The sequence below is a fragment of the Pseudonaja textilis genome, chromosome Z (assembly GCF_049901715.1).
Source record: "Pseudonaja textilis isolate UNSWEBS1 chromosome Z, rPseTex1.2, whole genome shotgun sequence".
Classification (NCBI taxonomy): Eukaryota; Metazoa; Chordata; class Lepidosauria; order Squamata; family Elapidae; genus Pseudonaja; species Pseudonaja textilis.
The window spans coordinates 46198696-46217185 of record NC_142008.1 but is presented as its reverse complement, the minus strand read 5'-3'; the positions used below and the strand labels follow the sequence as shown (position 1 = coordinate 46217185).

Genomic DNA, 18490 nt, shown 5'->3' with positions numbered 1-18490 from the left:
GTAGTTTATGAAGATATTGAAGAGTACTGGGCCAAAAATGGAACCTTATGGTACCCCACTGCTTACTTCCCTTCATGTAGATGTAGTACCATTAATCATTAATCCATTTGATGGTGTTGCTGTCTATCCCACATTTTTCTAGTTTACCAAGAAATAGGTTGTGGTCTTCTTTGTTGAAGCTTTGCTTGAAGTCTAAGTATGTAATATCCACAGCATTTTGCTGCTCTACTAATTTAGTCACTTTGTCAAAGAATGAAATAAGATTGGTCTTATTTATTAATTTTTATTTTATTATTTATTTATTATTATCCCCTAAAATTGAATCTCCTATCATCATTATTTGCCTTTTTTCCTTATGGGAGTCTGGAAGTCAGGATCTTACATGCCACATAACATGGGATCATGGTCTGATTCAAAAGAAAATGAGACAGAAAGTTCTCAAAGAATGGATGTACTGTCTTTTGGCTCTGACCCTACTTGTGTCTTGTTTCAGCCCTACTGATTATTCTATTCCCAGCAGGTCATTGGACAGTTTAAAAAAGGTTGCTCAGGCTTGGCTTACAGATTCAGAAATCTGTATCTCCTCTTAATGTAAACCTCAGTGTGTTTCATTGGGCAAGTTCAAATCAGTAAAGAAAAGTTAGTTTGGTCTAATGGTTAATGCACCAAACTAGAAACTGATAATTCTAGTTCTGTCTTAGTCATGAAAGCTGCCTGGTAACTTTGGACTACTCATTCTCTCACCTCATCTCACCTCATAGGGTTGTTGGGCAAAAACATAGTTATGATGCAACTAACAATTTTCAGTTGGAGTCTCTCCTGATTTAGCAGGGCAGTAAAAGCAACAAGGTAATTTTGTGCTTTATTCACTGTCTTTTCTTTTCAGTTTGCATAATAGTCAAATTATATTTATGCTTAGTTAGAGCTAGTCATTGGCTCAGACATAGATGCATCTAACTTTCTTGCAGGACTGGTAGGGAAGCATGATAAAGAGATCTGGGAAGCCACTGCTGAAGAGTTCATCCCCACTAGCTGGTTTCATGCAATTTTTTTTCAGATGGATGCCTTATTGTGGAATAAATTTCAAGCTCTAGGCTCTGCTTTATTCACATCTTCATTGCCGTTTTTCTAGGAAAGTGGATATAAATTGGCTATTGTATTTAATAGCAGCCCAAATCACTACACATCTTGATTTTACCTCCCACCCTTCCAACCCGCCCCCCATGTACAGCATTTCACCAAGGTCCTTGAGGTTATAAAGTATATCTTTATAGAATGCAGAATCCTGAAAAGGGAATGTACCAAGTCATCAAAACAAAACCTATTATCTCTCTCACACACACACCCCATGTAATGTTGTACCTCTAGAATACAGTCTGCTAGATAAAATCCAACATTGGAATTCAATTCTCTGTACAATATATGAAGGAAACTGTAGAAGTGAAATGTGGAAGTATTTAGTACCATTTTATCTTACCTTCTGCATAGGTGTCATTTATGTTTCCTGAATATGACAAATGGTTTGGGTTATGTTTAAAAATGAGGAAAAAAAGAACTAAGAGATAGCTCAGACATGGACTCTCTCTCAATTTACTTTAGTGTAATGCAATACATATAGTTTATTGTTATGGTCAAAAGACGAGGATAAGGAATATAGAAAAATAAACACACAGAAAAAGAGTTCATATATAACCAGAATTAAATAAATTTATAAATTTTCTGTTTTAAAATAGTTCTTGTGTCTCAGACTGTGGTTCATCGTTAGTTGTATTTGTATCTTTCCAAGTCTTTCAAACCTGTCTGATCACAATTTTTATTGTTCAGGTATTTGTAATTGGTGCACTTCTGTGTTAATCCTGTCCTGTCTCTAAGGGGCAGTTGTGACATTCTTAGTCTTTCACTGCATTTAATGCTCTATATCAGTCCATGACTTGTTAGCAACCGGGCTGCACAATTGGAGATGTATGGCAGCCAAGTGAGCAAAACCAAAACCATCTCCCCAAAGTCTGTGGAAAAGTTGTCTTCCACGAACCTGGTCCCTTGTACTAAAAAGGATCACTACTCTATATGGAGCGAGAGATGATAGAAAGGAATCTCTTGCTGCATTTTAGGAATTGCTGCATCTCTTTGCTGCATTTTAGTTTCTTGACCTCAGTACTTTAGGAGCAGATGTGGGAACAACAATCCCAACATCCGTCCCTGCTGACCATGCTGTCTTCAACCCTTGAGAATATAGTTATGATCTAACAGTTTGGTTGTATCTGTCCTCCTTACTCCTGTTAGGTTCATTTCCATAATAATTCATTTTCAAAAACAAAATATTTTTGTTTTAATTGACTTTAGTCAAATTTGGAAGCTATTTTTATTTTGCAGGCGCCGACAATATCTGGATAGATCACAAAACTGTAATATTCTTCGTAAGATGCTACTTGTGCATATTACCCAATTTTTCAACATTTATAACACAGACTGAGACCCAGGGCAATATAGTTTCTATAGCTTTGGAGGTAACTGCTAGACCCTTCTCAGAACTTACTGTCAAATTGTATACTTTAATCAAATGGAAAAATATATTGAAGAATAACTCTAGTAACTATGATTACTTGATTTAATTTTCATTACAATAAATGTGTATAAATCAGACTTGGCTTTTATTCTAGCCTCACCCACTTGGGGATATGTGTCATCCACTATGCTCTCCCTCTCTTATGCATCCTTGATTTAAATTCAACTGGTACAACTTGTATCAACATATGCATAGTACTAAGTAAAGGTCTAGCATATATTTTCTCAGTGGACAACTGTTTGTAGATGAAGAACTTTGGACCCAGAGTAGAAGAGATTATTATCAAATGCCATATTTGGCAGGGAGAAAGGAAAAGGAATTCCTCATTGTTTTCTTCTGCCTAATAAATGGTTCTTCTCTGTTCATAATATTAAAAGCTTTTTGAGCTATAGAGAAGAAAGGCTAACTTGAACTACTAATTTGCTGAACATATAAACGCGAAAAGAGGTCACATTGCATGTAAAATATACTCTGCAAAATAAAGCTGTTTTCCCCCACACATGAAACCATTCTTCTAATTACACATAATTAATTCCTCAGCTCTAACAGTAATGGGTGGGATTTCAGTGTAGACCTAATGGAAAAAGAAGATCTGTAACCTTTAGAAATGCTGTTATTTATTTTACCCATTGGACAGTTGTAGCTTTAATCTTAAGCAAAAGCAAGTATATAAGGAAAGACTTGACAAGATTTTTTTTAAAAAGTATTTCAACCACAAATCTCACTGATACTGAAATTGTTAAGATAAGTTGCTTTCAGAGGGTCTTTGTTTCAACTACATTTTGTCACAGCAATTGATTCATTTTGTTCTTTTTAGAACTCTAGTGCGGATCATAGAGTTCGTCTGGACCTTGGGCTCTGGGACAAATTCAGTGAACTTGCAACAAAGTGCATTATTAAAATAGTGGAATTTGCTAAACAATTGCCTGGTTTCACAAGTTTGAGAATTGCAGACCAGATCACACTACTTAAGGCTGCTTGCTTGGACATTTTGGTATGTAACTTGTCTCTTTACAGTATTCTGTTGACTTTTGCTTCCAATGACCAGTATATTCAGGGGGAGTCTTGCTGATCATTACTGGTAATAGAAAGATAATGGGCACAACAACCTTCGGAGAGGGATGGGTTAGGGTTAGGGTGCTCATACTTTGCTCTAGTAAACAAAAGCTGCTCAAAAGAGCTGTGACTAGTCATTTCCCCATTCCCCTGTATCTATCCAATCAAGTTTTAAGGAGAGACTGTGTCAATTTTAAACAATTGGAAATGGAAACTGAGTGCCTTTCCTCTTTCCTCTCCCACGATTAGAGGCAAACCAAAGGGTCAGAAAGAGAAATACTGCAGAATTGAAGAATGTAGTTTTTCTGTTCAGAATTTGTAGCACTAAGATCCAAAATATTTCCCTTTTTAAAGTTCAGGAATTTTAAAATGTGGAGCTTATAAATTTGTGATCCCTAGTAAATGTTGTGAGAGTTCATGTGTATGTGATTCATCATTTTTTTAGGACAGAATGGAGAATCTGTGGCTCTGCAGATGTTCCTGAACTACAATTTCTAATATCATTAGCTCTAGCCAATGGTGAACAGTGCTGGGAGAGTCCAGCCACAATTAAAGGACCATACATTCCCTATCTTTTTTTTAGGGTAAAGTAAATAATACAGAATTAATTCCCCAATATCTCGCTTGCCTCAGAGTTTGGTTTGTACAGGAATATTGCCCACTAAAATAATTTATGTTACATACAGAAATCTATAAAGTTTGGTTGAAAACAAAATCCTAGGGAGGGGAATATGATAAGTACTGTAGCTTCTTTTCCTTTTCTTTTTTTATTTAAAGATTTTTATTTTTTAAGACAAACATCTACAGACAAAAACAAAAACAAAACCATCTTCCAATTATATACATACAGTGTGTCAGTTGGTTACAAATCTTTTGTGCTATTCTTTCATAGTCTTTACTCACAAGTTATATAGGTTCCCAAATTGTCAATCTAGCATATGCTTATATATTTATCAGTTATTAATCATTCATTTGACTAAACTATTATTCCATCATTTTATACGAGGTATTCTAGATTTTATTATAAATTTATATTATACATTTATCCAAAGGTTATATATTTTGGGCATATATCAATCTGTTGATCTTCTATTACAAAACTTAGTCTATTTCATTGCCATGTCTTTTTATCTAGCCATTGATAAAATAAGTCCCATATTATATAAAATTGTTTATCTTCTTGTTCTCTAATTTCAAATGTAATTCTTAGTAAAAATATCTCTGGTTTAAAGTCTATGTGTTGTTTTATCATTTTTTCCAACCATGTGTGGATTTTATCTTTTTGCATCTGAACGTGTCCACCACATATGGTAATATGAACCAGGTATCTGATGACATTTCCAACATTTATCCAATTTGTTCTTAAACATTCTCGCAATTCTCGTCGGGGGTAGATGCTGCCTGTAAAACATCTCATACAAATTTTCTTTATAAGCAGTTGACATTGTCATTTTATAATTTTGAGACCACAATTTTTGCCATTTTTCTAAATCAATCCCATATCCCAAAAATTTCCCCCAAGCAATCATTGTTCTTTAATTTGTTCTTCCTCTAATTTAAATTCTAATAAATGTCCATAGAGTTTTTTAATTACCTTTTCATCAGTACCCATCAAAATTTTATCTAAATCAGTCAACTTATCAGAGAAACCTTCTGTTTTAAGATCTTTGTCAAATCTAGATTGTATTTGTGCATACGAAAACCAATTCATTTTTATACCTTGTCCTTCCAATGCTTGTATAGATTTAAGTTCACCCTTTTCATTCAATATTTTACCATATCTAACTGTTTGTTCCTTTTTATATGTTATTGGATAAGAAAAAGCTTCGATAGTGGACATCCATAATGGAATTTTAAAATAATGTTGCTTTTTTATCTTCTCCCAGTTTAAAAACAATGCCTCTCGAATATAATGTCTTCTAAAATACCCCTGTGTTTTAGTTCCCTTATACTGGAGAAAGGCATGCCATCCCAACAGCAAGTCATGGCCTTCTAAAATCAATAATCTACTGTTCCTTAGTGTTATCTATTCCTTTACCCACATCAAACTTGACGCCTGGTAATATAGCTCGCAATTGGGCAAGGCAAACCCTCCTCTTATTCTTGCATCTTGTAACAGTTTAAGTTTTATTCTTGCTTTCTTTCCCTGCCAAATGTATTTTAACACTATTTTATTTAGATCTTCAAAAAACTCTTTCCCTAATCTGATTGGAATTGTCTGGAATAGATATAAAATTCTAGGCAATACATTCATCTTAATTGTAGATATTCTCCCAATCAATGATAATTGCAAGTTTTCCCATTTTATCAAATCTGTCGCAATCTGTTGTTTGAGTTTAAGATAGTTATCCTCCTTCAGTGTACTGCATCTTGCTGTTATATATATCCCTAAATACTTAACCTTATTTGTGACCTGGATTTCCAAGACTTCTCTAACTCTTTTGTCTTGCTAATATGTTCTTTGTTTTATCTTTATTTATTTTCACACCTGCTACTTTTCCGTATTCTTCTATTCTTTCTATTAATTTAGGTGCTGTTTCTAGTGGGTCTTCTAGTATAAATACCAGGTCATCTGCAAAGGCTTGAAATTTGTACTCTTCCTTTTTAATTTTCATTCCTTTTATTTCTTTTTCTTCTCTAATGTTCCTATTCAGCACTTCCAATGTCAACACAAACAACAGAGGTGACAGTGGACAGCCTTGTCTAGTCCCTTTTCTTATATCTATAGAATCTGTTAACTCTCCATTTATCATAACCTTTGCAGTTGTTTATAATATATCATTTCTGTGGCTTGAATAAATTTTTTACCAAAGCCCATTTGTTCCAGTTGTAGTAACATAAATCGCCAACTCACATTGTCAAAGGCTTTCTGCATGTCTAAAAACATCAGAGTCATTTGCTTTTCAGAATGTGCCTCATAATATTCCAAAGTATCCAGAATTATTCTCATATTATCTTTTGTTTGTTTCTTTGGCAGAAATCTGTTTTGATCAGGATGAATAAAGTTATTTAAATATCTTTTCAGTCTTTCTGCCAAAATTGAAGCAAAGATTTTATAGTCTGAGTTTAATAGGGATATAGGTCTGTAGTTTTTAACTTGCTGTGGGTCTTTATCTTCCTTCGGTATAAGTGTAATGTATGCTTCTGACCATGTTTTGGGTATTCTCTTCTTTGACATAACTTCATTCATAACTTCTAGTAATTGAAGATTCAGTGTTTCCTGAAATGTCTTATAAAATTCCGCTGGCAAACCATCTGGACCTGGTGCTTTTCCAATGTTTTTTTTTTTTTTAAAGCTTCTGTTAGTTCCATCATCATTATGTTCCCTTCTAACATTATTTCAATGTCTTTGGGTATCTGGGGTAAATTCACCTTCTGTAAATATTGCTTAACTTTTTCTTCTTGAATATTCTCTTGATAATACAATTTTCCATAGTAATCTTGTATAATTTTTTTCCTCATTTCCATAGCAGACATGTCCTTATTCATTTGTTAGTTGGTTTATCCTTCTTGATTCTCTTTCCTTTCTCAATTTATAAGCTAACCATCTGCCTGGTTTGTTTGCATCTTCGAAATAATTCTGTTTAGCATTTTTAATTTTTTGTGCTAACTCCTCTTTTTCCATTAATCCCATTTTATGTTTAGTTATATCCATTTTAATTTTAATGTCTTTTTTGTGGAGATTTCTGTAACTCTTTTTCCAGTCTCTTATATTCATCTTCCAGTGTTTTAAAAGTTTTTTTTCTGTTTTATATTTCTTTTTCTTGTATATTCTATTATCAAACCGCTTGTGTAGGCCTTCATCTTGTCCCAGAGATTCTATAAAGATGTATCCTCTTTTTTATTTTCTTTAAAAAGGAAAACCAATTCTCTCTCAATTTTCTGTTTAAAGTCTTTTTCCTTTAATATCTTATTATTTAAAGTCCATCTAGATCTCCTCTTTTGTCCTTTCCATGTAACAGTCATTGGATTGTGATCTGCCCAAGTACTTGTTCCTATTTTGATTTCTTGTATGTTAGAAAACAATTCTGTTGACATCCATATCATATCTCTTCTAGACCATGATGCATGTCTATTTGAATAAAAAGTATATTCTTTATTTTCCACATTTTTCTCTCTCTCCATGCATCTTTTAAGTTTGTTTCCTTTATATCATTTGGAAGAAGGATTTTGGCAATGTCTTTCTAATTTTCTTTGTTGTTTTCTGTATTTTATAGTCCAATTTATCATTAATTATTCCATTAAAATCTCCCATTATACAAATATTAGCATAGTCCAGTTCAATTATTTTCATATGTAATTTCCTGTAGAATTCTTCTTGGTTATTGTTTGGAGCATAAATTGCTATTAAAAGTGTTTTTACATTATTGTCCATTATCTCCACCATCAAAATCCTTCCATCATCATCTGTATAAATTTGTTCCGCAGGGATTGTATCTCTAATGCATAAGGCTACACCTCTTTTTTTACATTGTGTCAATGATGTGAATAATTTCCCTAATTTTTGTTGCTTCAATATATATTCATGTTGTTATTAATATGTACTTCTTCTAGGCGGATTATATAAAACTTTAATTTCTCTAGTTTATGGAATACTTTTCTTCTTTTAGTGGCTAAATTAAGACCATTTATATTAATCATAATCTATTTTCTCTCATCCATTTTAGACTTTATAAGAAGGATTTGTTGCTCCAGTAGATCTTGGTTCTCATTGCTCGTTGCTCCTTCTTTTTCAATTGCTGTTATACACTCTCTTCAAATTCGATTAGCAACTCTTTTTTTCTTGTATCTTCCTCCTTTTCTCTAAAATATTCTAGATAGAATAGCTCAGTTGTTTCAACTGTGTCAATTCTGTGTCTTTGTTCCTGCCAGGTGAACATGAGACCTTCTGGTATTAACCATCTGTAATTTACTCCTCTCTTAAGTAACTCTTTAGTCAGAAATAGGTATTCCCTTCTAATCTCTCTCACTCTTCTCTGTACTTGTTTCAATACCCCAATTTCTTTGTCTTTATACTTTAGCATTTTCTCTCTTGCCACCTGCAGTATCTGTGTTTTAATAGTTTTCTTTGTAAATGAAATGTGCACTTCTCTTGGTAATTTATTTCTCATTGCATATCTTGTGTGGGCACGGAACACTTCATCCATTCCATCCATCATCTTCTCTTTAGTTATCTCTAATGCTTGTGCCAGGATTTCTGTCATTATTTCAGCAAAGTTTTCTTCTATGTTTTGGAATCTCAGATAAAATTCTGATCTGTCGATTTCCCATCCCAAAGATTCGCTCCTGTCTCTTTCAACTTCACTCAATCGAGTATCAATATCTCCAATTTTCTTATCTCTTTGTACATCTTGTTCTTCAATTTTCTGGAATCTGTCCTCATATTTCATCATCATCTGTTGAATATTCTCAACTTTCTCATCTGTCTTTTCTGTTTTCGGCTCAATATTCTCCGTTCTCTTTTCAATGTTGTCTGTTTTTACTTGTATATTTTAGATTCCTTGCATAATCATCTGCAGTGTCACTTCCTTCTCCTCCTGTTGCAACATCATCTGTATTGAACATTGTCCTCCAGATGGTGAAGAGGAAGATGTTGGTATTGAAGAAGCTGAGGCTGCTATTTTTCTATCTTCTAATACTAAGAAAGAATAAGAGAGAAGGGCAGACAACTGCCACCCCAATAAAAAATAAAAAGAGAAAAAATAAAAAAGGGAAAAGGAAGAATCTTCAGGCACTTGTATACCTTAATCCAATTGGTTCCAGTTATAGAAGAAAAGAAAAGAAAAAAAGAAGAGAAGGTGAAAAAATAAAATAAAAAATAAAAAAAAGAAATTTAAAAAATAGAGGTCTGTGTATTCCCTTAATTAAAAAAAAGGTACAACAAAAGAAAAGGAAAGGAAGAAAAATATATTCTAATTCCTGGATCAAAAGGCTAAAGTTCAAACATAAAAATCCAGCTGGAGGGGAAATTTTAAAAAAAAGGATAACAAACAATTCTGACTGGAAGCAAACCACTGCCACTTAAATGTCCAAGGCTCTTTGGTAAATCAAAAAACAAAATTTCCAGTTCTATTTTCAAGGTCACTTCAATCTTCTCTCTTTCAACTTCAACTCCAGACTCTGGCTATCAATAGTTTCACAGAAGAGCACCTGTATAAACAATCTACCATGCTCATTCCACTATCTTTTCAGTAAAAGGCTCAGAGTCCTTGAATGTAACACCAATGCCTAAACAAGTAAAAAAGAGAAAAAAATAATGTATCCAAGCCTCTAGATGGAAGTTTAACTTATTTCCCTTCACTTTCACTTCCCCTTGTATATCCAAAGCCAGGAATAAATAAAAAAGTAAAGTCTTTAGAAAAAAGAAAAGAAAAAGGTAAACCTCAAATGAAAAAGCTAAAAAAAAAAGTCCTAATCAAAAGAGACTTTCAAAGAGATTATTTAAAAAGTAAAAAAATAGAGAAAAAGACCAGTCCAGTTTAAAATTGTGAAGCTTTAACCAAATTCCAAGTTCCAATAAAAAGGAAAAAAACCCTTCAGTTTAAATTTAGCTTAATCTCGCCGCTTAACCTCTTTTGTCTTCAGTTTTAATTTCACTTTAAGTCTTTTAGGGTGTTCTTTCCAAAAAATAAGTAGAAATTTATCTCACCAAACTGACACACTTTCTTTCCAGATCTCTTCTGTTCTGGAGCTGTCCCAGCTTCAGCAGCTTAAATGGCTGCCTCTCCGCCGCTAGCAAAAAGGGTAGATCTCCTGGATCTACCAGGGACTTTGAGGTGTCCCTGGGATCAACAGGATGTGCCTTTCTCTGTCACTGTCTCTACAGGACGGTTTAGGTTCGGTGGGACCGTCCAACAGCAGAGATATCGGCAGCAATCTTGAGCCTCGAGATTGCACGTCGTACCACCACGACGCCAGCTCCACCCTCCTCCTTTTCCCTTTCTTGAAAGCTCTACCACTACTACAAGCTGATGAGAAGAGGCCAAGAGGAGATTAGTGTGCACTTCAAAGATGCACTTAGCAGGGTCCTTTTTCATACAGGCTTTCAGATTTGTTAGTCTTCTTTTCATTGTGTGTGCTCTTCCTTCAAGGCAGAGCCATCTATTATCAATTACATGCCTGCCATAGTTAATGCTGCTGTAACATGATATAGTGAAGTAATGTCATGCTTTATAAAATCTAGCATAGTTCCAAGTATGCTTGACAAAGAATTCTGAGAAGGAAGTTGAGAGACAGTTGAGAGACAGAATAGATTAATAAATGGTTAATATATTACTGCTGGTATGGCTTTTTTAAATAAAGGTTAAGAGAGAGTTTTCATAATAACTTCTCTCAACTCTTCACTCTTAAGAGGCTGCTTGATATTTTCAGCTTGCCATTCCCCTGGAACATTTATCGGCAGCCAGACATTATCATCTATAATCTCTCTTGCTTCAAGGACCATCCTAGATCCCAGACAGGATTGGATCAAGCTTTTGTACAGGTGGTAATATATCTCATGCGGATATGTGCCATCTTTAGCATTCTTGACAACTTTTCCTTGCTCCCCTGTCTGGAGCAATGTAGAGATTTCTCTTGTGTGTATCTGATCATCATGGGATCCATTACGTTCTCACTGTTTGGGTGGGGTGAAAAGTAGAAGTGGTTAGGTAGGCTTGGCATTCTTATTTTTTTTAATATCCCTTTATGATCTTCTTATCACTCCTTTTTATTTTTTGTTCTATGCTTGCTTTCTCTTCCCTTGCCCTATCTTCTTCTTGCTGAGAAGTCTGAATTGATTGCTGTCAGGCCAACAAATACATGAAATGAAACTATGGTCCTCTTTCAAACTAGGTTTCAAATTATCCACCTCTGCATTATGGGATTGATTATGGTGGAGTTCTTTTTCTTGCAGGACTCTCTCTAAAGATAAAAAGTTACTCTTGATTACAGATACAGTGCATTCAGAAAGTATTCAGACTCATTTCCCTTTTGTCGCGGCAGCTTGATTCTACTGTTGTTGAAATTCATGTTTTTCTCATTAATCTACATTCAGCACTCCATAATAACAAAGTGAAAACAGAATTTTAGAAATGTCTGTAAATTTACTTATTTCAGTTTAAGAAAAAATTGAAACATCACATTTACCTAAGTATTTAAACTCTTTGCAACAACATCTGTAATTTAGCTTTAATACCTCCTATTTCTCTTGACTGTTGCTGACATGTTTCTACACCTTGAGTGGAGTCAACCTGTGGTAAATTAAATTTATTGGACATTATTTAGAAAGTCATGCACCTCTCTATAGAAGGCATCACAGCTGACAATGCATAATATAGCAGACCAAAAGCCATGAGTCAAAGAAACTGCCTGCAGAGTTCAGAGACAGAATAATCAAAAGGCACAGATCTCGGGAAGGCTACAATAAAATTTCTGTTGCACTGAAGGTTCCTAAGAGCACATTGCATCCATAATTCTCAAATGGAGAAGTTTGGCACAACCAAGACTCTTCCAAGAGTTGGTTGCCCGATCAAACTGAACAATCTGGGGAGAAGGGCCTTAGTAAGAGAAATGACCAAGAACCCGATGGTCATTTTGACTGAGCTCCAGAGATCCTGTGTGGAAATGGGACAGAGTTCCAGAAGGACAACCATCATTGCAGCCATCTAGCGATCTGGGCTTTATGGAAGAGCAGCTAGATGGAAGCCTCTCCTCAGTGCAAAACATATGAAAGCCCTGTTGGAGTTTGTTCCTCACAGTCTGAGAGTCATTCAGGTGCTTTTTTGCAAACTCCAAGTGGGCTTTCATCTAGCCACTCTTCCATGAATCCCAGATTGGTGGGCTATCACTATGAGGAAAACAATATATTTATGAATACAAGCCATAAATGGTTCCTCCCACAATGAGGAAAAAATCCATTCATTTATCAATATGAGGTACCCCAAATAAGTCAATGTATTCATTTAGAAATAAAAATTAAACCAATAAATATTTGAAGTCTTTAGAGTCTCCATTGTCTTACCATTCTTTAGAATTGAATGTTCTGTTTGGCCACTAAGTGGTTCGTTAGGATGCATTATTTTATTTGGAAACGAATTAATAATTATTGAGAATACCTAATAAATTACTGTCTCAGATTTTTTAGGAGATGCAGGGAGCCACAGGATGGAGTAGTACACATGGAACCTTTGTATGTTCTTAAGAGCTTGAGTGCTTCAGAAGTGAGAAAATTAAATAATTTGAGCAAAAGGATCACTTTATGTGTTAAGTTGGAGCACTTATGAAAGTAGATAGCCTTGTTTCATTCTCGCTCAGATCAAAAGGCTTTTACATTTCTGAAGATGATCTTTTCTTATGTAGGATCAACTTTAGCAACATTCCTTTCTCACATACTACCCACAATACTATACTTCCACTGGACTATATGGAAAAACTCCAAAAAGATTAATATGCAGAATGAGGAGCTATTAGCAGGACAGGCTACTACTTTTTTCTGCACAATTAGAAGTGTTCCAGTACCTAAGATGCTGCCACAAAGAAGAAGGAACCAACCTGAAGCACCTTAGGGTAGGACAAGAAGCAATGGATGGAAACTAATCAAGGAGAGAAGCAACCTAGAACTAAGGAGAAATTTCCTGACAGAATAATTAATAAGTGGAATGACTTGACTTCAGTGACTTGTGGATACTCCAACATTTGTTTTTAAAGAAGAGATTGGACAACCATTTTTTTGAAATATTATAGGGTTTCTTGCTTGAGCAGGGGTTTGGACCAGAAGACTTCTACTAAAGCTCTTTTATTGTGTTCCATTATTCTGAGAGGACTCAGATTTCAAGCTGCCAAATTCCAGCATCAATGTGATTGATTTATCATATAAATTCTAGCAAGATTCTTAAGAGTGTTCAAAATTAGAATGAGTCACTGGAACTTCAACTCCAAATCCTGTCCTGTAAGGCAGGGACCTCCAACCTTGATGACTTTAAGACTTGTGGACTTCAATTGGCTGGCGAATTCTGAGAGTTCTTAAAGTTGTCAAGTTTGGAAACTTCTGCTATAAGGAATCCAGAACACAACATAAGGGCTGACTAGTTTCTATTTGAATACATTTGAGCAATAGGAAGTAGACTATTTCCTTGGTTATCAGTTAGGGTTAGGGTTGAACTGCTCTTACTGTTGGAAAGATTTTCTTAACATTCAATCAGGATATACATTGCTATAAATTAAATGTATTGCAGTATTTTGTTTTCCACATAATAATATTATTTTACCTGTATTTTTAGTACAATTTTATTGTAATTTTATATGCTTAGATATGTATTTATGGTTTCATTTTGATGCTGTAAATCATCCAGAGGTGCTGCAATATGGCTGGCAAACAAATTTAATAAACCAACAAACAAAGAGAGAACAGACTTGATCAGTTCCAACCCTGAATGGACAGAGGCACTCCATTGTAGTCTATGGTACATCTTCTTCCCTTTCTTGACTCTAAAGAAAAATTGCAATAATTGCAGGCAGAGAATTTGTACTGCTTATTAAGGCATATGTGATACATATTAAAACATTTGTTACATAGAAAAGATAGAGAAAAAAGTGAGCATTTGGCCTAAAACATCTAAACTATTTTGCTTCAGACAAGTATTTCTTAGGGACTGCAATACTTGTGTCTTAACTTCTGAGTTAACATTTAGTATTTGGTGGCATAAGATGTACACTATTGGATTTTTTAAAAATAATTTAGTTAAGTGATGGCTCCAAAATTTTAAAGAGATTTTGGTCTAGTCGAATCAATTGATGGAGGCAATAACTATAAGGAGGATTATTTCCAAAACTCATCATTTTTAACCTTCCTGAGTTGACCTAACTTTTCTTTCTTCCTTTCCTTTTTTCCTTCCCAGATTCTCCGCATTTGCACAAGATATACTCCTGAACAAGACACAATGACATTTTCTGATGGCCTTACGCTAAACCGAACTCAGATGCATAATGCTGGATTTGGTCCCCTGACAGATCTTGTGTTCACATTTGCCAATCAGCTTCTGCCATTGGAAATGGATGACACTGAAACTGGCCTGCTTAGTGCCATCTGCTTAATTTGTGGAGGTGTGTTTGAATACATCAGCTTAAATATTAAATGAGTTGAATAGGCTAGCATTTCTCCAGATTTTGCCGACAGGATTTTACATTTGATGCAGTTAACATGGAAGTAAAAGGAAGTTTGTTAGCTATTGCAGGACATTTCCTGTCTTATTAAAATCAGATGTTAGAAAAACCTTATTGTTAATATATATTCAAATTATAAGCTGCCCAATTCTCAGCAACTTCATAGTTTGGCACATATTTAAAACATGACAGTAAAAACAACAAGAAACAAAAAAAGAGCAGAGCTGGTAAAATAATTAACTGGATTAATAAAAGAAACTTTACTTTTGGCAGTGCAATAGTTTACAGCTGGAAAAGAGGAAATAAATAGTTCAATTGTTGCAGCCTCACCAGTTAGAAAAAAAACAAGTTGTGCGAAGAATGTTACCACAAGGATGACAAGTAGGAATTGTTTTTTTGAAATCTTCAGAACAAGTAAAAGGAAAATAGAAAGCCAGCGTAGCGTGTGTTTATAACTGTTTAATGTTTGAGTACAAACATTTAACTATTATACCTTCTCAGATCGCCAGGACCTTGAAGAACCAGCAAAAGTAGATGAACTACAGGAGCCATTATTAGAAGCTCTCAAAATATACATCCGAAAAAGAAGACCCAACAAACCTCACATGTTTCCAAAGATCTTAATGAAAATCACAGATCTACGCAGTATCAGTGCAAAAGGTGAGTTTGATAAGTTTTTAAGGAACATGGAGATGTATTGTCAACAGGAGATTGTTGACAATTGCAATTGTTGACCTAGCTGGATAATGCTAAAAGAATTACAGAAATGCATTTTTAGAAAGGCATTAGTAGAAAGGCATTACAGAATAACACCGTTAGAAGGAATCTACAGTAGATTTCCTGTTCCTGCAGGAAATCCTATACCACAGGTGTCAATCTTACCACGTCACATTGCCGTCATGTGGCATATCGCAAAGATTTTTTTCCCTTCACGGATCTCGGGTGGCCTGTGCGTGATGCATTCAGCCCGTGAGCCATCAGTTTGATACCCCTCCCCTATACTCAGACAAATATTTGTCCAATCTCTTCTTTAAAACTTTGTGTTGGAGCATCCACAACTATTGGAGGGAGCTTGTTCCACTTATTAATTGTTCTATGAGGAAATTTCCTTAGTTCTAGGTTGCTTCTCTCCTTGATTAGTTTCCATTCATTGCTTCTTGTCCTGCCTGCAGGTGCTTTGAATAATAGATTGCCTCCTTCTTCTTTATGGCAACTCTTAGATATGCTTGTTATGTTTGCATAATTTCAGTTTCCTTAATGAAAAAAAAATACCGATCCTGAACTTCTTGACTTATGTAAATTTCTGATTTACATGATCATGATGAACTTTATATAAATTTGATTTATGTAAAGCTCATCAATAATCAAAGTTATCATTGCAGAATGACTTTTTAAGTAAAGTAGTAATGTTTAGGATCTCCATGTAGATATATAGAGCCAGGTAAAGAGATCTGCTATCATATCATCCTAGTCCTTCTTTTCATTAAATTAGACATACCTTATTCAGTAACCATACTTTATATGTTTTAGCCTTCAATCACCTAATCATTTTTGTTCTTCTATGTACTCTTTCTAGTCTAATATATTTTTTATATAATTGCAACCAAAATTGGATGCAGTATTTCAAGTGTGGTCTTACAAGGCATTATTAGAGTGGCATTGGCCTTTTTGGCAGCTGCAGCACACTGCTGTTTTATATTTAAAGTGATTATTCACTAGGACTCCATGATCCCTTTCACAATTACTACAATTGAGCTATGCATTTTGTTAGATAGAGCCTATTGTTCAAGTTTGTCAATATCCTGTATCTTAAATCTTCTAGAGCAGGGATGTCAAACTCACAGCCCATGGGCCGGATGTGTCATATGCTGGCCACCCCCACCCCCAGTTTAGTGAAGGGGGAAAAGTTGTGATATATCACATGGTGATGCGTCATTGTGAGTTTGACACCGTTGTTCTAGAACGTTGGCTATTCCTGCTAGCTTGATGTCATGTGCAAATTTGATGAGCTCCCCATCTATCCTTTCATCTAAATAATTGATGAAGATATTGAAGATTACTGGGCCTAAGACAGAGCCTTGGAGTACTCCACTGCATACTTCCCTCCATGTAAATAAGTTCCATTGAGAACTACATATTGAGTGCAATTAGCCAGACAGCTATGAATCCATCTGGTGGTGATGTTATCTAACCTGTATTTTTCTATCTTATCAAGTAGTTAAGTTAGTAGGTTGTGGCCTACTTTATCAAATACCTTACTAAAGTCCAAGTAAATTATATCCATAGCATTTATCTGGTCCACTAATGTCAGTTTATCAAAGAATGCAATAAGATTTGTCTGGCTTGATCTGTTCTTGACAAACCCACGCTGGCTTTTGGTTATGACTTTTTTGCTTCTAGGTGTTTGCAGATTGATTGCTTGATTATCTTTTCCAGAATCTTTCCAGGTATTGATGTCAAGCTGATAGGTCTCAGTTTCCTGTGTCACAGAATAGAATAGAATAGAATAGAATAGAATAGAATAGAATAGAATAGAATAGAATAGAATAGAATAGAATAGAATAGAATAGAATAGGAATAGGAATAGGAATAGGAATAGGAATAGAGCTGGAAGGTCTTCTAGTCCAGCCCCCTGCTTAAGCAGGAGAACCTATACTATTTCAGACAAGTGATTGTCAGGTCTCTTCTTAAAAACCTCCAGTGATGGAGTGCCCACGATTTCTGAAGGCAAGCTGTTTCACTGGTTAATTGTCGTTACTGTAAGGAAGTTTCTTCTTTATTCCAGGTCTTTGGTTAGTTTCCAACCATTGTTTCTTGTCCTGTAGTGCTTTGTAAATAAATTGACCCCCTCTTCTTTGTCCCTCAAATAGTGGAATACTGCTATCATGTCATCACTAATCTTTTTTTCTTTAGACTAGCCAAACCCAAATCCTGCAGCTGTTCTTCATGTGTTTTAGTATGCAGGCCTTTGATCATCTTAGTTGTTCTCCTCTGAACTTTTTCCAAAGTCTCAACATCTTTTTTGTAGTATTGTGTCCAAAATTGGTTGCAGTATTCCAGGTATGGTCTTACTAGGATTTTATAAAGCGGTACTAATACTTCATTTGATCTTGACACTATGCCTGTTTATATCATCCAGGATTGTATTAACTCTTTTGGCTCATATTCATATTCATCTACTAGCATTCCAAGGTCCCTCTCACTGTTTTTGAGCTAGGTTTTACCTAATCTGTACTTATATCTTTGATTTTTCCTGTCTAAATGTACAACTCTGCTTTTTTCCACATTAAAATTCATTTTGTTAGGATATGGCCCATTGTTCAAGTTTGTCAAGATCTTTTTGAATCCTGTCATTCTTTTGACTTCCCAATGAATCAATGGATCTTTTCCCCATTTCTGTGAAAATACTGTCCAAAGGAAATTCTATGTTATCTCTGACTGTTTCTCCTGCTAGCTCAGCTCATTCCAAAAGCAAATATGATGTAGTATATACTTGGCTAGGATTGTAATGCCACTAATTCTAATTGCATGATCACAATATTTAAAAAAAAAATGGTAAGAAGAAAAAAATAAAGTAGGAAATTGAATTACCAACTTGTTTTAGAGTTGTTGGGATGGTTGGAAAAAAATAGTTAATTGAGACATCAGATTCAGACTTCTAATATGATGAGCTACCAGTGCACAGATATATAGATCAATTAGTAATAGGTATGGCTAAATCTACTA

At 34.8% G+C, this 18490-nt stretch overlaps 1 protein-coding gene across 3 annotated transcripts in view; it reads left to right on the top strand.

Moving 5' to 3' along the window:
- The window catches only part of RARB (retinoic acid receptor beta), a 135736-nt gene that overhangs the window by 114645 nt on the left and 2601 nt on the right, over positions 1–18490 (top strand). For 2 of the 3 annotated variants that reach the window (XM_026708151.2, XM_087915521.1), the window contains 3 exons: positions 3384–3560; positions 14500–14704; positions 15266–15424. In XM_026708151.2, the coding sequence (XP_026563936.1) occupies positions 3384–3560; positions 14500–14704; positions 15266–15424 (541 nt within the window). The remainder of the gene's footprint in view (positions 1–3383; positions 3561–14499; positions 14705–15265; positions 15425–18490) is intronic. The other variant, XM_087915520.1, reaches the window with a different exon arrangement.